This window comes from Colossoma macropomum, unplaced genomic scaffold, assembly GCF_904425465.1.
Source record: "Colossoma macropomum unplaced genomic scaffold, Colossoma_macropomum, whole genome shotgun sequence".
NCBI classification, from domain to species: Eukaryota; Metazoa; Chordata; class Actinopteri; order Characiformes; family Serrasalmidae; genus Colossoma; species Colossoma macropomum.
In genome coordinates this window covers 15785198-15809805 of record NW_023494791.1, presented here as the reverse complement: position 1 = coordinate 15809805, position 24608 = coordinate 15785198, and the positions used below count along the sequence as shown (strand labels likewise).

At 37.2% G+C, this 24608-nt stretch overlaps 2 protein-coding genes across 2 annotated transcripts; one reads left to right on the top strand and one right to left on the bottom strand.

The window, feature by feature from the left end:
* Positions 1-44: 44 nt before the first annotated feature.
* si:ch211-250c4.5 (coiled-coil domain-containing protein 110) lies at positions 45-3006 on the top strand. The gene is made up of 2 exons (XM_036573433.1): positions 45-2734; positions 2865-3006. The coding sequence occupies exons 1-2, from the start codon at positions 889-891 to the stop codon at positions 2918-2920; spliced, it is 1902 nt and encodes a 633-aa protein (XP_036429326.1). The 5' UTR covers positions 45-888; the 3' UTR covers positions 2921-3006.
* A 1562-nt stretch (positions 3007-4568) lies between these two features.
* hells (helicase, lymphoid specific) lies at positions 4569-13328 on the bottom strand. The gene is made up of 23 exons (XM_036574108.1): positions 12939-13328; positions 12682-12779; positions 12443-12546; positions 12192-12314; positions 11738-11791; positions 11487-11511; positions 11227-11288; positions 11066-11104; positions 10703-10927; positions 10361-10543; positions 9970-10113; positions 9577-9773; positions 9385-9481; positions 8735-8896; positions 8399-8550; positions 8166-8310; positions 7725-7808; positions 7443-7562; positions 7218-7334; positions 6937-7096; positions 5937-6033; positions 5504-5580; positions 4569-5309 (listed from the first exon to the last, which is right to left on the bottom strand). Exons 1-23 carry the CDS (start codon positions 12944-12946, stop codon positions 5218-5220), a joined length of 2565 nt encoding a protein of 854 aa, XP_036430001.1. The 5' UTR covers positions 12947-13328; the 3' UTR covers positions 4569-5217.
* Between the last annotated feature and the right edge of the window lie 11280 nt (positions 13329-24608).

Genomic DNA, 24608 nt, shown 5'->3' with positions numbered 1-24608 from the left:
CAGAAATATTGGGATATAGTCAAGTCACACAGTACAGGCCCTTAAACTCTATAGTTCTAAAACTTGACTTCTCTTCCAAAATCTACAGTTCTGATGAATTGCAGTCCCACACTCGAGTTGGCTCAGCTGTTCTAATAAGCTGACATTCAATAGAAAGCAAGGTTTTTAGGTTTGCGTCACATTTCAGTTCAATTTTATTTATTTGGTTTTATATTTCAGCAGCAGTTGATACTTTTCTATAGCCCAGAAGGCAGTTGCTCAATTCAGAATCTTTTTTAGCTCCTAAGGTTTCTCAGCTCTGGTCATGTTTCTATGGTGACAGACATTTTAAACACTTTTGAACAATGGGGTTTGAGTCGTGCGGTAGTTTGCCGTTACAGTCTTGTTCAGGCAGTGGGGAGTAGGGCATGTCAGATAAGGTAAGGGCTGTGAAGGAAAATTAAATGACCTAAACTCAGATTTTGCCATGTTTTTAATTTGCATTACTTTTGGATAAAAGTTCATGTCATAGTTGTTCTTTGGACAGGTTTACAGCCACAGGTTACTATGTGAAGTTTCCATGTTGAGGTGTACTCTTATTGATTGATTGAGTGATTGATGATTGAATGATTGATTGATTGTTGGAATTTAGAAAAAAATAAGCAAAGAAACCAACCATTTATCTTTTGATTGTTTCATTTTCCTAATTGATTTCCTTTAATTAATATCCAATTTTATGCAATAACATCTTTTTAATCATACTGCAGTTAATGTCTGATTGTAGTCTGCTTATGCAAAGAATCAAATACAGAAATAATTAGGACATGTAAGTTACAATAGTGCTTAAGGTCATTAAAACAACTTCTTTTCTTTAACCTTTGAAAGGACTTTCTTAGCAGTCTTAAACCCATGGAAGGAGGTTGTAACTTTGCAACAGATTCTTCAGAAAAACATCTTGCTAATGCATGTTACCGAAAATTGGACTTTGAAGAAGTACTTGCTAAAGGTTTAGTAAAGACTCAACAAGAAGCCTTCGCTGGTGAGATTAACTTAAAATCATCAGATGAATTACTCTCTGAGAGACTGGCTGGCTGGGTTAAGGGCCCCTGTGATGACTCTCAGCATGGTCCAAAGGATAAACTGTCAGTTAAATACACAAATGAATCTCACACTTTGACCCAAAATGACAGAAATGTATATCACTGTTTAGATGAACAAACGATTGAATTGTTGCAAGGTATTTTAACCACAACAAAACTGAAGAAAGATGTTGGAATATGTACTCTGGGGCCCAATGCACTGGCAGCAGTGTCACTACATGCAAGTCCTGACAGAAATCTTGACCTGGAGAACTTCAAGGTGGACTTCAATCCCACCAAAACCTTTCACCTACCACACAGTCGCAGTGTTCATACAAATGTCAAGAGTGCTGTGGTTAAAGTAACCCGAAAACCTTCCTCACAGGCTACTTCAACCACTAAATCAATGGAAAAGGACAGTGTCCGAGGTGATTGGAGTCCATCATTTAAAGGAAAGCAGCTTGACTTTTTTGAATCCTTGAAAGAGAAGCTTCAACAGAAAGATCTGGAAAATCAACAGATTGTTCGGTTACTGCTGAAGAAGCATCAAGATCTGAGGGATGTTAAAGAAATGTTGAAGCTAAAGGAAGTGGAGGCCCAGCTCATGGCCGAAAAGCTGAAATGTGAGGAGCAGAAGAATTTTGAGGTCATGAAGAGATTTAACAATGTTTGTGAGGATATGAACAAGAAACTATCCATAGCTAAAAACCACAATGAAAGCTTTGCCAAGCAACTCAAAGCCCTACTGGAGAAATACGAGCGCCTCAAAAAACGTGCCAATACTATTAAGGAGCAACTTCTTGAAGAACATACCAAGAAAAAGAGCTCACAAAAAACTGTAAAGAAGATACAAAAGATGGCTGAAGAACTATTAATGAATCAAACTCTTCTAGAAAAACAGAAGGATGCAGCAACAAGAGAACTTAATGCGTCCAAGAAGAAAATGGAAAAGGAACAGAAGCAGCACATTAGGATTGTACACCGAGTTGAAGAGGAGAAATCAGTCATTGCAGCTGAGTATGAGGCCCTTATAGATGAGCTACAAAAGACTCAGAAGGAGAACAAGAAGCTCACAGAAGCGGTTCAATCCAAAGAGTTGGGAAAGAGGAGAGCTGAGGAAAATCTGCTGGAATCTCAAAATGTGGTAAAACAACTGTATGCAGAACTGGATGAGAGTAAAACCCAAAGAGAATCCATGTCTCAACAATTAGACGCCATGAAAAAAGAAATAAAACTAATTCACAACAGACATAAAGTGGAGAGACTTCAGTTACAGGAGCAAAAACAGACCTGTATGAAACAGTGTGAAGATCTCAGAACAGAGTGTGACGCCTTAAATGAAGTAGTGTCGAAACTTAAAAAGGACAAGCACATGCTTAAAGAGGAGCTGGAATGCCACCAAAAAGAAAAAGCAAAGTCTGAGACAGCTAGTAAACGGGAGGGAGAGAGACTGAGAGAGGCTGTGAGTCTTCTGGAGAGGGAGAGAGAGCTTCTTCTGGATGAAATGAGAGACTTGAGGAAGGATTACTTCAGCCTGAGTGATCGCATCACACAGAGGCTTGGACAACTGGACCAGGCTGATGCTCCTATGTGCATCACAGACATATCATCATTTCATCATTGCAGAGCACCCAAAGTGGACAACACAATTGTCCCAGTCACACCCAGTATGGACGGTAAGTACAGTAAGCCTACATTAAGCTGTTCAAACTTTTACATCAAGTTCAAATGGAAAAAAGCACAAATTATATGTCTTTAATATTAGTGAAGTGACATAAAGGAACTCATGGGTTTCCTTTCTTTCAGTGATAGAGCACATCAGGAGGAAACTAGAGGAAGAGGAAAACATCCAGCAGAAATGAAATCAAAGCATGTGTATACAGTTTCTACAGCCTGTGCTGCAGTAATGCCAGAAATTAGTCCTTTTAAGTGTTCACTCACCATTTTTCTGACCAATATTGTGATTGCAATTTAAATGCAGTAATTTTCTATAAATTAGATTAATGGCCTGTTTTTGGGCCAATAAGAGAATATCCACTTTTTCTGGCATGAATCTTGAATGCTGAGTGTGTCAGACTTGTTGTCTGTAGTTGTTATGTCGTGTATACAGAACATGGGTGTTTTGTTGCTTCTGATTGGTCTAACTAATGTTATTAGTTTATTTTTTCCCCATTTAAAACTTGACATTGTTGATGTATTAGATAATACAAATTGATTTTTTTTTTTATGTAAAAACAATCTTTTACCTCTAGTACTACCTATATAAAAACTCATTTATAGCAGTTTTTCTGTTCACTCCACTTCCCTTTCCAAACAGGGATTTGACAAAGTGTATTGTTCTTTAAGCAATTATGACTGAACAAAATCCTTTTCCAACACTGTCTTTTGCAGTTTCAAATCTAAATACTGGACATTGGTAGCAAGATAGCATCTCAGAGCCTGACAACTATGACTCAATATAAAAAAAGATTTCTTTCAAATTTTCTGCATAATAGTTGAGATGGATGTCGAACATCATTCATGACGCAGTGTTTCATTGTAGAGAACTTACTCAGATTTCTTTATGTGGGTGGTGAAGGTAACAAGGGTTCACGATAACGTCAAAATACATACATACCCATTTTACTTATGTAATGTGGATAATGGTAAAGTGTGGTATCTGAAAGTTTGATGTGGTACTATTTTGCCTTACATTGCCCTGCACATACCTCTCCGAATGGACCTTAAAAATACGTTTGCACTAAAATTACCCCAATATTTTTCCAAAATACAAGGTGATTCAAAAAGGTCCATCTGCTTTCAAAATGATTTATTTCACTTGTAAATCATTACAGAACAATGCAGTATATTGTAAATGGTTTAAATGAACATAAGATTTATTATGTCATTTTGAAAGTGCTCAGTATGAACCTCCTCCAGCTGTACGAACATCAACGCTATAGTCAAATTCAGCCCATACTCGATTGAGCATGTCGGGTGTCATTGTACTCACGACTATTTCAATGCGATTTCGGAGATCATCCAGTGTTGTGGAACCAACTGCGAATGCGCTGAGCTGTTGGAGGTTCACTGCCAACAAAAATCAAGTTGCAGTTATAACTGATTCACTCTTATTTAAGTGGAGAACACTAAACACTTCCTCCTCAGGCGTTGCCATCTCCTCGCAGACTGAAGGGAGCTATCTTCCGGTGACAGTCAGAAACTCTATGACCACCTTTTTCAATTGGTATGTGATTGGTTCCTTGGCGCCTCAAAGTTGTAAAAATATGGCGCTTTGAAATTGGATTAATCTTTTTGAATCACCCTGTGCTTCAAACATCTGGTTCTCATCACCAGCACTGTGAACCATTCGGAGTAAGTTGCACTAGAATAGTGTATTTTGCATTAAACAACTCTGAATGACTCTGCTTGCATCTTAATTACGTAGAAATCAGTGTAATTCCATTTTAACACACTTTACAAAATTCTGAATATAGGATATTTATTTCACTTTGTAGACATGAAAATAAATCAGAACAAAACAGCATGGTCCATCTGTAAAGCAGGATTTTCAGGGGATGTACAAAGTGCCTTGAGGTGACTAATTTCTACATGGAAATAAGCCAATGGGTTTACAGCAAAGTTTCAAAACAGAGAAATGTGACAAACCAATTTAAGGTGCATTAAGTATAACTTTCCATTAAAACATGATAGAAAACCTCCATCAGTATGTTCCTGTGCATAAAGAAGAAACCAACCACAGCACCAACTGGCTAACTACACTTAAAGATGAAGAAAAATACACAAAAACATTACTGCACCATATTCCTTGGAGATAAGAAGTATTTTATGGTGGCAGGTTTTAACACTGAGTTGAGCAGGACTTCAGAGGTTTCTATAGGAATAAGGTCCAATACTCCAATAATGTGATTATACTGGGACTAGTAGCTACCTAGTCAGCGAAATGTGCCATTGCAAAGCGAACCAGATATTTTTTTTCCCCTCATGATTACAAGTATTCAAATCAGTACTATTCCACAACTTTTAGAATGAAATGACAGGCAAGAGCAGCTGATACAGTATGATACAGTAGGAACAAACATTGTTCTATACACTTGTCTAAACAGCAGTTTGTGACTGGTTTCAATACTCCATCATCAGATGTGGATCCTCTGAGCACTCAAGACAAGCAGATCTCTGTTTTTTCTTCTTTAGTCTCAACCACCCTGAACACTCCATCCTTCTCCTTTTTAACACTTTTTTTGGCTTGATCTGAAACGAGATTTAATTCACATGATTTATTTCACTCAAAAATGAATAACCCTCCAACTATGATCATCACATACAGATGTGATCAGGAATAGAATACATAATGGAAAAAGTTCCAGTTTTCTCTGCCAATAGAGCAAATTCTTTTGTCCAGTAGATACCAGTTCTCTTTCTAAATGTGACACCACTTTGCTTACCTAGCAGATCACTGCGATCTAGCAAAACCTGCAGATCTTTGTCACTGATGACCTTTCCTTTGGTGCTCTTCACCGCCCTGAAACACACATTAGGGAAAATTCACAAATTAGGGATGCACCATCAGTAATTAGTATCTCACAGTACCATTATGGTAGTTACTTTAAATAGAGGCTGTCAAAACAAAACCCCAAGTCTCAAATGGTAACTTTAGAGAGCAAGGATTCTTTATTTATAATAGAAGCTTAGTGATTTTGTTGGTATGTTTATCACAAGCTTTTTAGCATAATGCAAAGGATAATTATGTCAAATTATACAAGCTTCTCTCACTCACACACATACGCAGTACCAATCCAATGTACATTAAACTGCCCTCTCCACCAATTTCCAAAGCAGTGGTTTTTTTTTAATGCAATATGAACCTAAAGGCAGTACCTTTCATAATCTCTGGACTTCAGCAGGTCCATCAGTTCATTCACATCCACACATTTCTTGGACTGACTGAGGTCAGCTTTTCCACCTTTGAACTTATCTAATGAAAAATTAACAAAAAGAAAATAATAAATAGGTGATTGTAAAAAAAAAATAAAAATAAAAAGGAATGTAAACTCATAACAATTGTGGGTAACAATGAGTCAACACCCTTCCTAACAAATAAAACATTTAATTAAATGAAGAGCATGTCAACAACATTGTTAACCGAAAGACAAAAAAAAAAAATCTAAACAAAGCAGGGCTTTCTAAAACCTTGGCTGAGCTGTTAAATGGGTAGGATTTTTCTTAATATTCAACTTGAAATGCCCACATTTACACATTTTCTCTGTAAGGTTTTTGCTTTTTTTTTGTTTTTTATATAAAGCAAAGCATGCTCATAAGACAATGTCTTAAACCTGTGTCTTCTTAGTTTGTGATCATTTCAAAGAATCAATCTACAAAATGGTAAAGAATGAAACATGACAAGCAAGTGTGCATTACAGAATGTAGTTCCAGTGTCCCAACACTACAGTCATGAGACAGTTTTAGAATTAAATCACTAACCATTTTTACCAAAATGTCCCACTGAGTCTCATTTATACTTGATCTTCAAATGATTGAGGAAAATTTAAATAATGATTTCCAAAGCATGACTTGTCATGCATGTCAACAGAAGTTTCCATTCTCATGTAAAAACAACGCATCTTGGCAATGCTTACGTGCTATACTCATTTCAACATGTGATTCATGATCATTTTTTAACCACTATGATGCAAATGCTGAGAATGCATCTTAAGAACAAATTCAGAATGACAAATATATTTTATAAACACCCCTCGTTTTTGGAAATTCTAAAAACGTATCTAAATATCACTAACTTTATATCTTAATCAGCTTCTTTACAAACTCACAAACTTTACAAATGCAGCATTTTAAGCACTTTCATTGCTCAGAAGCTTACTTTTATGAATCACCATCTTCTCTAGTTTCCTCTTGGCAGATGCCCTCTCCAGGATTTTCTCATCAATGGTATTGGCTGTGATGAGACGGTACACCACTACAGGCTTTGTCTGTCCAATACGGTGACACCGATCCTGAGCCTGCAAATCTGCCTGAGGGTTCTACAATAAAGAACAGTATGCATTTAAAAAAAAATAATAATAAAAATAAAAAATACCTGATACCCAACTATAATTTTTTATTTGACATGAACAAATTTAACTAAGCTAAGGGAACACACACCCAGTCACTGTCAAATATGATCACTGTGTCTGCAGCTGTGAGATTGATCCCAAGGCCACCAGCTCGTGTGCTCAGGAGGAAGAGAAAGACCTCTGGATCTGTGGAGAACTTCTGCATCTGCAGATAAAAAGAGTAGATACAAAGGCCTTAACACCTGCATACATGTAAATATGATACTAGTTTGAAGTTTTAAAAACAACTGAAAACATCTAAAATGTTGCATACATTCTCTTCTCTGTCTGAGTATTTCATGCTCCCATCCAATCGGCTGTACTGATATCCTCGGAGGTAACAGTAGTCCATCAGAATGTCCAAAATAGAAGTCATCTGGCTGAAAATCAGTACCTGTCAAACCCATCAGAACATATATAAGCATTAATGATGCTAAAACAAGGTCAAACTGTGACAAATGCAAAATGCCACTCTCTCAATTAGCTCACAACACATTATTTATATATCTTATGTAATTGTTGTATTAGACAGATTTAATCGCTGTTCTTGCTTCACCTTATGTCCTCTTCTTTTCAGTTCAGGAAGCATTCTGTCCAGAATCAAGAATTTCCCTGATGCCTCCACCAGCTGTTCATCAATCTACACAAAAGAACAACTTTACATGAATTAAGAGTACCAAAAATAATCATAAAATCAATAAAAGCTCTGTTTACATTACCAGAGTGAAGTTGCATAAATCCATTTTTTTGCCTTAAAGTGAGACAGATCTAATGTTTACAGAGCTGTGTGGACACACAAATCTGAGTTTTCCCATAACAGATCTATGCCACATTCATATGTAGTCCTAGATCAGATATATATCTGATTTGTGGTCATGCGACCATAATGAGAAGGGTCAGATCAGTTTCATATCCCCTGACATGCCTGCCAAAACACAGGGTCTCAGTGCACAAGACATTCTTCATTTCAGACTAAGCTACTGTAAGATTTACTTACTTTAAACTCTTCAGTGCCAGGGATTAGAGGATACTCTATGAGGTAAGCATGGTTGCAGCATCGCTTCAACAGCATCAGTATGTTCTGTAGTTTCAGATTGACCTGGGCATCTAAAGGCATCTGAACGTCCACCACAGGAACATTGCTGAGAAAAGAGATTTTGGAAATCAATTTGAATAAAGAGGGAAAAATAAATTACAGCTGAGCCGAACTGTAGAACAAATGACACTCACTTCTGCTGTCTTTCCATCTCTTGTTGCATTTTCTCAATATATTTCTCCAGGTCATGGGGAGAGTCACCACTCTTTTCAGAGTAGTCCACAACCTTCCGTGATCGACGCTTTGGTCGCCCAGAGGATGACAGCTCCACCGGTGCTTTCTCCTCCTTATTTGAAGAGGCAAGGCATTATAGCTCATTTAATCAGTACGAGATTGAAGAAGAAGGAAAAAAAAAAAAAATCTACCACAAGTGAGCTTTCTTCACAATGGCATCTTTTCTATTACCTGATAAAACAAAGTTTGACAAAATAATTACTAGTTATTTCTCCTAATAACTTATAACAACTCACCTTCTCTTGGCCCAGCAGCTTTGCAATCGTTTTGTCAACAATAGCTCTGTAAAAGGCCTCCTGTTTGGCAGTCAGGGGAGCATACACCACAATCTCCTTCTTTGGTGGAACCTCCAAAGTCACATCTGATTTCAGCCGTCTTAGCAGGAAGGGCGTGAGAATCTGTTTCAGCACAATCAAACAAAAGGTCTGACATGTAACTGTGTGATGTGTATGATACACATAATAACAAATCAAACAGGTACAATAACCCAGAGAGAGAGAGAGAGAGAGAGAGAGAGAGAGAGAGAGAGAGAGAGAGAGAGAGAGAGAGAGAGAGAGAGAGAACAAATGTACAGCTTGGAAGAAAAGCAGAATAGTTTTACTCCTGAAACATAACATAATACTGCTGAAGCAGTATCATCACATACTATAAATTACACATAATTGTGTGTTAGTTTGATCATTGTTATATAGACTAAATGTACATAGCAACACAGGGTTGTCCAGGGTGTTTCCTGCCTTCAACCCAATGACATATGGATAGGCTCCAGCAACCCCCACGACCCAGGAAAATAAGCAGCTTAGATCATGAATGAATGTACATAGCAACACAATTGTTCTGCCTAATTTTGTTCTAATTTAATGTTAGATGGTAACTTTGTTTTCACCTGGTGAAGCATATTTAGGATGTTTTGTTCCCGTTCGTTGACCACAAGAGTCTCTGCATCTGAAGTGATGGTGCTGATGTCAAACCAAGACTCAAAACTGGAAAACAATAACAAGTTTAAGACTTAAATCAGGCAACACAGATGAAAAGAGGCTCTACTGGACACATAAAATTCTTTAACATGACTGAATACCTTTTTAAATCATCAAAGACATCTGGGAGAAGAAAGTTCAGCAGTGACCACAGCTCGGCAAGATTATTCTGCAGTGGAGTTCCTGTGAGCAGTAGCTTGTTATCAGTTGGAAGTGTTTTGAGCTCTCGCACCAAACGACAGTTTAGGTTCTTTATTCGATGACCCTCATCCACAATTAGGTACTTCCACTGGTATCTCTGGACAGAAAGAAAGACGCCATTAGTTTAAAAAAAAAAATAAATAAAAAGAACATCTCAATATTTGCAAAACACTAACCTGATCTTTTAAAAATAGAAGACTAAATATTACACCGCTGCTTTTGGTAAGAACGAAATGCATGCATTTTACCATCACCTGAACACCACACTGCAGTAGTTACTGGTAAATTCTTACCTGAAGGAACTTTCTATCGATCATGGCTATTTCAAATGAAGTGACAACAACAGGGCACATGTTCAGAGGACCCTGAGGCTTGCGAATCTTCTTGACAAGGTCTAATCTCTCTTTCTGGGAACCATGGTAAAGCATTATAGATACCTATGGAATAAAGAAGTCGTCAAGGTTCTGTCTTGTAACAGTCCAGTCATGCTGTAGACTAGAGAACATTAGTTACAGAGCAGCATGAAAATAATTTAAACATTCTTAAAACATTCAAAGCTGGTTAACAAAGTTCTCAAATACATGGAATCCATCATCTTAGCATCCAGTCCCAGCATGCAAGAGATGTAAATTTATTTCCAGTATAATTCTGCATCACAGCAACCTCTGTTTCCTGTAACCTCACCTCTGGAGTGAAGCGCTTAAATTCACTGATCCAGTTGGGTAGAGTAGACAGAGGAGCAACAACCAAGAACGGCCCCATGACCTTTTTTTCAACCATCATTGCAATATGAGCAATGCACTGTATGGTTTTTCCCAGTCCCATCTCATCAGCCAGGATACCATTAATGCCATTCTCCCACAGCATCTAGAGAACAAACAAGGGGGACGAGTGTGAAGCACAAAATCACCTCATATTCTCTCTCCTGGTCTGAGCAGAGAAACGTTAAACATTTTACTGCATTATTCTCATATTTGTTATTTACAAACGTATTGTACATTCCTCTGTCCTATGGAGTTTACTTACCCTAAGCCATTCAATACCCTCTATCTGGTACCACCTCATCACACCACCAGTAAAGAGTTTGGGCTGCTGTGAGGGGACAGGCTGTCCATTTACTTTCCTTTCAGGGTCAAGCATATGTTTAGCATTTTCCCGCACAGCTTCAGAGAGCCGCCCTTTTATATCTGAATTAGAGTCGCTAATTTTCTCTATATCTTCTGCCTCAAGTTTCTTCTGGCTTGGAACCTCCTTCAGAAAAGAGAATAAGGACATTTAAGATACCAAAACTCTATTCTAGATTTGAATCAACTGTGCTAGAATTAAATTTGCATTACAAAATTCACTTTGAAAACATGGCATTTTCAACTTAAAAGCATTTCAAATTACCTCATCAATCTTCTGTTTCTTGGCTTTTGATAAAATTTCCTATAATAAACACAAACAAAAAAAAACATAACATTTCACTTTGGATATTCTGAAAACATTTTTTAACAAAAAATATATAGTTTAGAATTCTCCAACCACTTTAGCAGAAACACAGCTCTTACCTCTTTAGACATGATGTCAGCAATTTTGTAGTCTTCCTCCCTTTCTCGCTTCTTTCTTTCAACTTAGGAAAAACAAAAGAAAAAACGTCTGTAATTTCAATCTATTAGTTCAATATGGTGGAAGCATTTGAATCATATTTGTAAACTGTTATATGTAGTTTTGTATGATATTACTTTGTATAATCTCAATACACACTGGTTTCATTTTGGGGTGGGGGGTGTCAGAAACATATACACTTGCAAAAATAAAGGCACATTACCTTTCTCTGTCTTTTTGTCATTGCCCTAAGAAATTGAAGAATCATTTAAGTCAGACAGATATTTTTATAATTTCCAAGCATGATCTAATATTTTAAAATCTTACACAAGCAAGCAAGCAAAACCTTTAATTGATATTGATGTTGATATTTACAGTTATATTACTTTGCAATGTTTTACCACACAGACTTATAAGCCATAAAAGGATATGAAACAAGCAATATTTTGTCCGGAGAAACACTGTGAAGCTTACCTTCTGTTTCAGAGTTGCTTCTTTCTTTTCTCGCCTTTCTTTCCGGCGTTTTTCCTGTGTTAATAATTGACCATATTACCTCTCATGTTTTATAAGATGTTGACATGTTCTAGTATGCAAAGAAGTCATGGTTCATTGGGTTTCAAAAAGTAAAAGGCGGCAAGTTGATCATAAACGTTCCAAACAAAAAGGTGCTTCAAATGGCATGACAGATTATCTCTAATCCCACCAAAGGGACTAACACTTTTGAGCAATTACAGCATTTCACTAGCTTCCACACATTCCACTGCCTTTTCACACAACTACAGCAAGGGCGATCGATGAGAACTTTAGGTCGTATTTCACAAAGAGAAAAAAGGGCCTATTATTAAGTAACTGGAGAACCGAGCACAATCCACTAAAATAAGACCTTTTATTTCTTGACACTTTCCCCCCAAGCATCCTGAAAACATACCTCTTGCTGCTGCTGTTCCATTTTTGTAAGCAGAAATTTGGCATATATGTTGCTCTTCTCCAGAAGATGCTGAAGTCTTTTAAATCGCATTTCTTGGGAGTCTTTTTCCCACGACTCTCTGGCCTGAACAAAGAGATACACAAAACACAGGGAGTGAACCAGCAGACAACATATGAAGGAACAGTGAGTTGTTCAAACCTATGCTCACAGGTTTAGGATCGGGTGGGGCAAAACAAATGTTCACCTATTACCTTTTCCATCATTTCTCTTTCTTTTCTCTCCCCCTCTTCCATCAAATTCTTTTCCTCCTCTTCCATTTCTTTAGTAATAACCACCTCCTCATCCTGACATTTCACTGCAAAGGAACAGGCACCGTTACCCAGCTGTTTGATCTGTTCATTACAGTTAGATGGAGTTCAGCTCTCAGCACTTCCTACTGATAATTATGCAATAAATATCAAACCTGATGCCAGGTAGGTCACACATTTACCTGCAGCAGCCACCTCCATTGCAGCTCCTTCTGGCTCCTCCGATTCATTCGGTTTTGGACAATGAGGAGAGACACTGCGAGTCTCCTCTTTAACAGTCCTAAACATTTTGGGACACATAGGGAAAAAAAAAAGTTTACCTAAAGCAAAAGCAAGTCGCTAACCTACGTAACTTGGCCAGTAAGAAACCACGGCAGCTCTTTGACGGGTAAACATGCAAGCTAAGCTGAATGCTGGCTAGTTTATTTGTTTAACTTACCCACTCATTTTAGCTCCCGGGTTGGTAGTCAGCCAGCAAAAAGACTGCGAAGGAAATAAGTGCTCCACACGTCTACGCTAACTATCAGAACCGAGGTTATGGACAAATGTCGCAGTACAGTACAACGGTTTAATACAAACGGCTGAGATAACGAGTAACGTTATGTTTTCTTGACAGGTAAAACTAGGATTACTACTAACTTTAGGTAACGTGCACACGTTTTATAACCAGCTCGCAAAAACTTCAGAGTAGTATAATCTCTCAAATCTAAAATAATACTAACGGAGAATAATACTAAATGGTTTTTTTTTTTGCAGGAAAATGACACAACACCCAAACAATGTTACTACTCGTTACCCCAAGCCACTCACTCCAGCCGCTGCAGTGCTCCGGCGTGCGACTGTGTAAAGCAGAGCAGAGCACTTTCGCGCCAATGTGGACGCAACCAACTTCACCACACGTGCGGGTGGACGTTAAGTTCCTATATAATTACTACTGTTGTTTTCTTATATGGGAAGTCAATTTGCTTAAATTATATATTTTGAAATAGATAACTTTGTAGACACGTTAAGAAGTATTGTGAATATGATATACATCTTCAGCCACTTTGTTCCTTCCGTTTTACAAAACTCCCCCCATTCTATGATGTGTGCAACTTGCTTACTCGACATTTCCCGCGAAAGTTTTTTGGCGAAGAGACTAACAGCATGGCGACGACTAAACGTGCAGGAAAAGAACAAAGACAGAGTTTTTTATCGAATTTAGTTCAGTAAATTGGACTGGTTTTCTCAAAGCACAGAGGAGGCTGTGACAGAAGAGAAATATCTCTGTACACAGATTATGTTTGTAAACAGTAACAGTATAATACAAAACACTGATTGTATTTGGTTGTAAGTATAAGACAGAAAGATTTTTCAAACTTGTTTTAAGAGTAAAAATTAACATGACTCGTTCAAGTTCAGGATTATGGTTAGGTGTAGGTCTTTTATTTGTTTTAGTAGTAGTCCTAGTTAACCCTTTCGTGCATGTCGTGAATTTGGTATAACTCATTTAGGAAAAATAATGAACAACTAGATATGTTTTTACTGTTTATTTCTTTTATTTTCTTTATTTATTTTTTATTTTTGCAATTATGGGTTTAGACCTCGTCTTTGGCCTATGAACAGTGTTGGTTTACTCAAGCTGGCAACAGCACTATATCTGCACAGCAAATGAAGTCTTGCGGAAATTCTCTTCAAAGTAGGACTGCTGCAGATACAAAACTATGCAGAGATTAATATAGACCACTAGGTGGCGATATTCACGTATGGATTGTTCAATTGTGAAATTACAGGTCACACATTCATAGATATGTGGTCACGAGCAGCGTAAGAAACAACTATTACCAAAAGTGTTATTTTTTATTGTTATTTTAAAGTTATTGTTATTTTGGTGATTTAAAAAATAAACCGTGACTGACGGTAATTAATGAAATACAACTGCATTAGAAGCTTGAAAAATTGTGTTTGTATTTTTGTGTGCTGTTTGTCACATTTATGCATAATAAAACTCAGCTCACAGTTCTGACATCACTCTGCCCTTTTACTCAGAGAAGCCCATAATATAATCTGAGTCTGATTTGAGAGAGCTAATAGGAAGGATCAGAATGGTCTTGCATGTTCCAGAATAAATCTAGGATTCCTCAAGAATGGAAATAAAGATGGGCAGTATCACAGTATTTTGTTGTTATTGTAATAAATGGTATGCGCTTTGAGCATATTGTGGATCAGCAAATAAAAAAAAAAATCATTATATTCCTAGTTTTTGAATTCAGTATTCAAATGTAGCTCTACTAGTGTATTGCGTCTCTGTGAAAATGTGGTGATATATATTTTGAAAATGTCAAAGTATTCTGATAGGATACTTTTGACATTTTTAGCACATTCGGAACTATGGACAAAAAAATCAGCCTTCGAGGTTTAAATTTGATTTTTCACCTCATCTTGGGGTTGTTTTTGACTCATCTCTTAAATTTGACCAACCGATAAATTTGGTCATGAAGAGTAGTTTTTCCAGCTGAGGTGTGTTTCTAAATGGAAAATCTGTCTTCTCATTTCATGATCTAAACAGCTTTGGCTGTTTTTAAATGTGCTCTAGGAATAAACTTGACTGAACTCTGCTTGAATGAAAACCTTAAAATGATTGCTGTCAACTTTGACTTTACAACATTTCTACTGGATGTTTTGCAAGTAGGATTGATGCATGTAAACTGGGTCAAAAGAACAAATTTTGTAGCCCTTGTGCCCCTTTTGATGATGTGTCCACATCATCAAAATTGTGCACATCAAATACAAGTTGTTGTTCCTGCTAGAAATTAATTACGTGTCTGCTCACATTTCCTGACCCCATTCCACTTGGAGTTGGCATCAAGGGTCATTTTTCTGGAAACAGATTTAGAGTAATTATGTACAAATAGACCAGATTAGGTTTTTGTTAGACCACTTGGCCTATGAACTGTGTTACCTAACTCAAACTGGCAACTAAATAGAGTAATAAAGCACTATATTTGCACAGACCAGTATACAAAGTCTTCAGCAAATGAAGTCTTTGCTGATATTCTCTTCAAAGCAAGACTACTACAGATGGCTAATTAAAAACAACAACAACAACAACAACAACTCTATACAGAGACTCCTATAGACCACTAGAAGGTGATGTTTGCATATGGTTCATTTCATAGGGAATCCACAGGTCACCCTGAGATTTGGACAGATTAAGAATAATTGCTTTTATGTCATTAGATTAGGTTTGTGGGATCTGTGTCCACAAAGCCATCCTCAGCTTTCCAGATATTCATATACTTAAATTAATTTCTCCACATGTTGACTTTTGAAGACTGTGATGGATGAATAAAAAATACTACAGAGCTGTAAACATGGAATTCTGCCATTTCATTTTTGGCATTCAGGTTGGTTTGGAGACTACAGCACTGGCGTAGTGGAGTCTGACAAGAAGCCAAAAGTAGTGAGACAAAGGTGCCTCTGAAATTCTTCATGCTTGATAAGACGGATCAATTTACAAAACAGCTTTTTGTCAGAGGACAGGACTCCCTCTTGCTCACTGCCTGGAGCAGTCTTATCTACTGTCTGTGCAAGTGTGTGGGCTGCGTCACATTTCTTTCAGTCTATATTTCTTTTCAGTCTTTTGTCAGTGGAAAGATGGGGTTGGTCCAGTCTCTTAGCTTGAGGCATTAACTGAAAATGAGAAATTCAGTAACAAAAAGACAATAAGAAAGTATGTGGTCAAGATTTACACAAAAGTTAAACTCTGGCTTTAGTTGGCATTGTTTTCCATCTTTTCACCTTTGTAGACATAGAGAAGCCAAAATATGATTCTCCACTACTGGTTTATTGGAACCGTTTGATGTAGACCAATTCTACACTGGATAAATGTTTGACTCCAGAGAGGGTGAACATGGAACAATGGTGGGCAAACAGTAACCCATGACCATGGTTCTTTGCATCATAATGTTGGGAAATTTCCTGGCTATACATGTGCAGTATTGAGAGCATCATTCTCTTGTGACAGTGTGTGTTTAGCTTATCTAGGAGGTTATCAAGTAGAGCTAGCTGGCTGTAAACATATGGAAATGACCCCTTAACCCATTTCCTCCATTGCAGCTCTGTGTCTGTTATTTCAGTGTGAGGGATACCACACTCTCTGTGTGCACTACAGCTCTCACTGAAGGAGGTAACTCTTGGCCTTACTTGCTCTGTGGAACATGTTGAATGTGGTGCACCCCTCATTGTGTCATGCATATGGTGGGGCTTGAGAAAACTAGTGAAAATGCATATATTTTGCATTATTTTCTATGTGCAGTCATTGCCAATTCCACCCACTAGGTATCCCCCAATCATATGACTCTTTTGAACTGCCATTAACACAATGTCATTGGACAGCTCGACACGCGTGGAGGAGAACACTGCCTGCTAATTCTATTACATTAGCTAACAGGCCACCCACCTTAGCTAGCATCACTGTGTGATGGGGGAGAACAAGCCCATTCTACCCACCCAGAGAGAGAGCATGGCTAGTTATCCTCTCTTAGACTCCCAGCCATGTTGAAATCGCAGGGGATCTAACTCTCCTGTTCATAGGGCCACCGCTTACACAGTTTCGCCACCTGGGAGCACCATCAGCATAACAATTTGTGTGAAAAGTTGAATCTTTGAGTTCTAAGTATCTGATATGCCCCCTTTTGCTTTAATAACAGCGTGTACTCAAGCTGGAATGGATGCCACAAGTTTGTGCAAAAGATGCGTAGATGAAATCCATTTAAGAGTCTGGGATAGGGATAGGAATAAGACTGAACTGAACTAACCTAATAGCCTTAATGTGGTCAGTGTCAAATTTGTTTAAATGGATGATCTGGAAACAGAGTGCAGAAAATGCTTTAAATTTTTCAGAATTCCAAAACATTCTGAGTAATTTCAATGTGTGTTCAGACTTTGGACTAAGAACCTCTCAATGGATGGTTCTTTAGAGCAGAGATTCTCAAACAGGTCCTCAGGGACCTCCAGACAGTCCACATCTTTACTCCAAATTTGGTTCCTTTGTGAACCAGTGCTTTAGAAGATGATTGTTGTAAATTACATGCATGAGTGTGAAGAACCTTGTCAACGTTTAAATAACCTTAATCGTAATGTAGAGGTTCTATACCAAATATACCAAAAATGTTTTTTCCTAGAACCATGCTTCCATGCTGAGAACCATTTAGGAACATTTATTATAGCATATTTGAGGGTCCTGTTGTGACATTTAGCTTTGAATATCTTTCTAAAGTCATTCACAGAGGTATTTCGCTGACTTTTTTTCACGTTTTTGACCTCTGAATTAAACATATGAGCTCACTTTGCTCTTCGACCCAGTTTTGTTGCAAAATCTAAGTAACTCCATTGTGCTTTGTCCACACTGTTACTCTTACAGTGACTGAAGTCAAGGTAAGAGCAACATGAAGTGTCTTGCCTGAGTCTTTGTTGCAAATGCATCAAGGTCTTATGATCCATCTTAAATCTCCCTTCTAAAGGGCCAACTGTGCACTCCTCACAGGATAAATATAGCTTTACCCACATCTGAGTGCCATACAAGCTCACATTGCTAAGCAGGGATTTGATTGGAGGATTAGAACAAATGAGGTTAAATACACAGATGATGGAATTTAGAGCTTTTTTACTACTGCATGAAATTTTGAATTAAATATTATTAATTTTATTTGATTAATTAAATACTAATTCTGCACAGATTTTAACTGTCATAACAAAACTTTGTTTTGCTATGGCTTTTAATCTTCAGTGGCAACTTCACAGAGGAAGAATGAAATAGTAGTGAAATTGTTTAGATGAGTAACTGTGAACTGTTTCTATTGGTCCATTTGTCATGAAATGTTCTCACAATGTGAAAGCTACACTGTAAAAACTGATTCATCAGTACAACCTAAAAAAGTAGTTAACGTGGTAACAAGCAATGTAACTATTTTTATTCAACTTAAATAAATACTTTGATCGAAACGACCTCATTCAAAGTAGTTTTTGAGTTGAATAAAATTAGGCCATTTACTTGTTACCACATGAAGTAATTTTCATGGTGAACCGACAAACCATTTTTACAGTGTAGCTGGGGTTTTTAGATTAGTCAAAACCCCAAGACAACAAAAAAGTGAAGTTACAAGGTTTTGCAAGTGATAGTCAGCAAACATATTATTATCAAGTGCATATTTGAAGTTGCTGAGATTTTTTCGAATTGACAAGTCTGTACCTCAGGGTTTAGACACTGCATGGTCAGTCAAAGTTCAGAAACACCCAATGTTTCAATGTTTATCTAAGTTCAATACAGTCAGAAAGGCATGCTGTCAAATTTATTAAATCTGCTCAATAGATGTTATGATAACACCAGAGATAATCTAATAACTGAGGCCATGTATTATCAACACTGAGCATGATATGGCATAGAAACCCTCCCACCCCATCAGACTTGACCTACTTCCTGTAAAATTCGTGCAAACACAAGCCTCGAGTAAAGTCAACACCTCTGAAAGCCAACTGTAATCAAATGAGATTTGGAAGGCGATACCAGTAGCTCACGTTTTCTTGAGGGAAGAAACATCAAAACAGGCACAGCTCTGATCACCCAGAGTGGAAGCACTCTAGAAGCAAATTACCTTTAATTTGGCAATTCCTAATTTAGTCACCATCCTTCTCCCTTTTATGTCTTCTCAGAATTGACTGGAAAGGCCTCCAAGGAAATTAGGCTAATTTTACCACAAGACACTCATTGGTTTAGGCGCACACAAGCAAATAAACAAAAAAGATGTCCTTCCCATTTCTACCTTCTAAACACAGCGGGAAACCCCAAAGCTGGGAATAAACAAAACTTTTTAGAAAAACACAAACATTTTAGCATATTCTGAGCAACAAGTAAGTGGTATGAGTCAGTTTCTCATTTAATGCTGTTCCATTTGATCTCTTTGTTACATTTTCCTCAGCGTGAGGAAATGAGACTTGGATGAGGTTTTACGGAAATAGCATTTGGAGTATGGCAGGAAGTCCAGGCCTCCCCGCAGCTGTGATAGCTACAAACATGTGAGCTAACATATGCTTCCGTGATCACAAGCTTTCTGAGCTCATCAAGCAACATGTGGATCAACAGCTAGTAGAAGAATACAGTAACCTTCTGACAATGAAGGGCCTGAATGGGCTGGTGTTATCAGTATCTATACTATTTTATTTTCAAGGTAGATGAGCCCATAATTTAACAGTTGGTCATCTGCAAAATGAATAAATAAGTAGATTGGATAATTGGAGGCCCATATAAGATATATTTTTAATATGCCAACATAAACAGCTCTCTTTATAGGAGATGTTGGATTCTCTGGAGAATTAGATATAGATTGTGTATACTGTCTTTGGAGTCCCCACAAAACAGTTTCTCCATGATCCAAGAAACAGTCTATGTCATTTGTCTATGTTTTGTGGGGTAAACAGGGAATGATCTAAATCAGTGGTTCTCAAATAGGTCCACAGGGCCCCCCCACAGATGGTCAACATTTTTGTTCTCCCCTTGTGGGTTAGAGCAAAAATGTGGACCATCTGTGGGGCCCTGAAGATCTGTTTGAGAGCCACTAATCTTAATGAATTGATTAATAGAACTAAAAGTTTTATTAAAACCCTTTAAAAGTCATGTTTAATATTGTTGCTGACAAAAAAAAACCCAAAATAGTACATTTACAGGAGAGAACAAAAACATTCTTTACCTTCAGTGTAAGTTAATGTAAAGAGATTTTATTCCAAGCAATATGGTTCTATATAGAACCTTTTTGAAAATGGTTCTTTATAGCACCAAAGAGGGTCCTTCTATTGCTACAAGCTTGACATCTTAGCCATAACAGAACCCTTTTTGGTGCTATATAGAACCATTTTCAAAAAGGTTCTATTTAGAACCATATACAACACATTCTCCATCAACCTGAGGAACCATTTCACCAGGCAAAGAACTAAATAGAACCATTCCCTTTACTAAAGAACCCTTGAAGAACCTCTTTTTAAGAGTGGATTTTCATTCATCTTGTCTGTTTTTTTCTTGAAAAACAAGCCACCTCACATTTTGTCACCTGAATAACATGTAATCACAGACTGCTTACATGTTCAAGCAAGTCTAATAGGTGACACAACCTTCTCCTCTGTAATCACTGTTCACCCTTCCTCCGGTTCCCTGGCCCGTTTTCCTGAATTGAACCCCAGTATGGGAAATGGAGGCATATTCAGCTCTAAAGATTCTATACCAGTGAAGGCATCTTTCTAGAATTTTTACATTATGTAGAGGTTCTTCAAACTTTCTTTGAACTGGTTCTTCACACTCACACATCTCACCTATAAAAATGATTCTCCAAATAACCATCCATTGAAAGGTGTTTTCTAAAGTGGTTCTTGAATGGCATCATGCAAAGAAGCCTTTTTTGGCTGACCTGTGAGCTTTGGTTTCAGCTCCTGGATGAATAATAACCTTAAAAAAAACTAAAATGATCAAATAAAAGATTGTGTTTGTTTACCCATTTAACCAGACAGTTATAAGAGATGTGTAGAACATAATGTCTTTGGCAGCTTAAACACCATCAAAATGAAAATTTGGCCCCAGAATCATAAAGCCATACATTTTAAAAAAGGAGTACACTGACAGAGTAGCTCAGTATCACTTTTGCTGCTCACTGTTTTTAGGATTGTTATTTTACTGTTGACTGTATTGGTTTAAATAATTATGCGTGTTTTTTACTTGAATTTCTAATTTCACTTGGCAGTAAACTTTTGTAAACTGTTGCAAACTTTTCTATTATCATCTTGGTCATAGTGTTCTTACGCAACATCATTTTGTTGAGCAAAAAAAAAGACCCCTTACGATGGTTTAAACATGGAGAACACACAAGATGGTCCTAAGCAGTGTGAAATGTTCCTCTGCATGCTCTTCAAAGTCAGTGTTACATAACTAGCTGAAACCTTCAGTGTCAAACCTGGGGAGATGGGATTTAGAGTCCAAGACCAACAAGACCCTCTACAAAAACAATCCTAAAAGTTTCCAAGTAAACACAGATTTGGCCAACATTTTCTCATTGTGCTCACATTATCTCAGTGGGGTTCTGAAGAACAATCAGGTCCATTTAAGCTCAATCTGCAGGATTTGGCCATCACACCTCTAACTTTGCAGAATTGTTTTCGCATGCATCTGTGAATCAACAGAGTCAACAGGAAAGTGAAAGAAAATACTATAAAAAAAACTATACTTGCATGTCTTCTAAGTCAAAATACACAAACAACTGTTTCCAGCCTACAGTATTGAGACCACCCTTCATTTATTTAATTTCCAGCCAAAACAGACATTAATTACAAAGTTATTCAGTTTTCAGCTACAAGAAAAAGCAGACAGCAGAAAAATGTATTTACCAGAAAATTACAAAGAAGCCTCAAAATCTAATTATATATATATTTTTACTATCTATCTATCTATCTATCTATCTATCTATATATATATATATTTATATTTCTATCTATATATTTTTTTTACATGATTTTGTGTGTCCACTCTTTAACTTTATTGTATGATTTGCAAATTTTCTTTGTAAAGTATTGTGCATTTGTAAAGTATATACATACTTATAAAGATTGTAAAGTATATACACGCTATTTATATTATTCTAGGTACATACAGTGCCAGAGTGGGTTGCCAGAGTTGGGCGAATTCCTGTTGGGCCAGTAGTGTTTTGGGCCAGTTACAGTGAACTAATGTATAAACTCACACATATAAAAACACAGATGCTCAGACAAACAATAACTGTTCCATCCAAGTGTATATCTGTAGTAATTTAGGGGTTAAACCAGTGTTACAGCTCTGGTTTGCTGATTGTAACTGAGCCCCGTACGGTGGATAGAGATTAAATAAAGTTAGAATTAGCGTCTTATTCTCATTTCCTGTTTCATTTAAAATGATGCAGCCATTACACTCAATGGCTGTATGGGCACTAGCGTATAGCGTACGCACTGTTTAAGGTGCAATGGTAATTTGAATAAGAAACTATGAGCAGCCTCGAGAGATTTGCATATCAAATTCACCACAACAGTGTATATCTGGTACTGGTTCATACAGTAGGCAGTGATCTACAGTTTGGCCCTTTTTCCCCATGATCAGTGTAGTAATTTTTCATATGTGAATCAAGTGAAGAAGGACAGCAGCAAAAAATAAATAAATAAATAAATAACAATAAGATAACACAGAGAAGACAATAATAAAAAAGCTACAAAAGCAGGATGAGGACATATCCAAGCATGTGGGCAGTGAGAAATGCTGACCTTAACTTTTCTAGCAAGCATTAGTTTGTAGCATATTAAATGCTATTATTCTATCACATTTAAGAGAAAAGCTTTCGCCAGTTTTCATTTTATCTCTAGCTAGCAACCTTGGTTATCTCAGTACAGCATACAAATAATAAAGAGGAGCAAGAAATGAAGAGGTGCACAGATTGTAGAAAAAGTTATTTTGCACAAAGGCAATGCTGTATCCAGAAAATTGCAGTTACAGTTTGGGGTGGGCTGGTTTGCATTGTGTAACTTGGGATCCTGGTCTGAAAACAAGTCAAAATCAGGATTGCACATCTCTGGTCCTGGAGGGCCGGTGTCCAGCAAAGTTTGAGGATTTACCTGCTCAAACACACCTGATTACACTTGTCTGTTAATTGACCAAGACTGTGACCAATTTGGCATCAGAGCGAGAGCTTCCCTGAACAGGCTTCTCATCACATCTCTTCATTTTGGTTTGAAAGATGCAGAATAGGAGACTTCAGCACTGTCGAGGCCTGTTGAAGATAAGCAGTGCTTTCACACTCACAGCCTAATCTTGTGCCTGAGGGCATTCCTGAACCGCTCCCCTCTGTCTGTCACCCCCACTAATATCCTCACCTGTTGCTTACCAAAACAACAGCGTGAGTCAATAAGGCATCAGGTGTCCGAAGCAATGTCAGAAAAACAACACAAAGAATTCATCTGTCCTTGGAGAAACCTGATATATTTACACTGTAGTTTTACACTTAGACAATATTATCATCAGCACAAGTACACAAAAGCTTGTTTTATTTAACACATTACCGTGTGTGTTGTTTTCTGTAGAACAACAGGGCGCTTCATTGAGGGCTGAATTAATTTCCCAGCAGATAACTTGCTATTCCTCCTACTTTAGTGAGGGAGTGGTTGAGAAAGGCAGTCATTGTAGCTCAGCTGACTGTTGTGAGTAGGTGCGGCTGAATTCCGTCTCTTTATTTTGGCTTTCTCGCAAGGAAAGTATTTGTGGGGCCTGAATTATGACCAGAGTAAGTTAATTTACTTGATAATCTTTTAGTGCTTATCAAATGAAATTCATTTTTCAGCATTCAAAGATTCCACAAATTATCTAGTTTGGGTAAGTCTAACATTTGACTCATAATCTGGACTGACATGGACCAAAAACATGTTACAGTCAGTGTACACCACAGTGGATGTAACTGAGAGATCATGTAGAATATGTACGTAGAACAATATAGATATTTTTATATATTTTTTACTTTTCAGAAACTTTTAACCTTTTAACTTTTAATGTATGTATGTTCCTGTTTGAGCAGTTTCTATTAGTCTATTCATCATGAAATATTCACAAAATATAAAGGGCAGCATATTCAAATGATGTAAAATAATAAAAAAGGGAGTTATGAGGTTTTGACACGACAACGGGGGTAAATATATTACAACTTTACAACTTCTTAAAGGGCCCATATCATGGAAATCCACATTTTTTGTAGAATTTTTAAATAAAAGAGTGTGCTGTAGTATGTAAACATTAAAGTTACAAAGTATTGCATTTAAATATATCCAATTATTCAGGCTACAACAGTTTAGCTCCTTCCATTCACGCTGAATTTATAAGGAGTGTTTCAGCTCAGACTGTTTTTTGGTATGAGGCACAATACAGGTCAGCCAAAGAGAATAGATGTCATTTACACATCAGCATTGAAGGCACATTAACAATAACAGTCTGTTTAATTATACAGGATAAGAGAGGTTGAAAAATAGTCATGTAAAAATGAATTATGACTGGTAACAAATAAAATCACAGAAATGT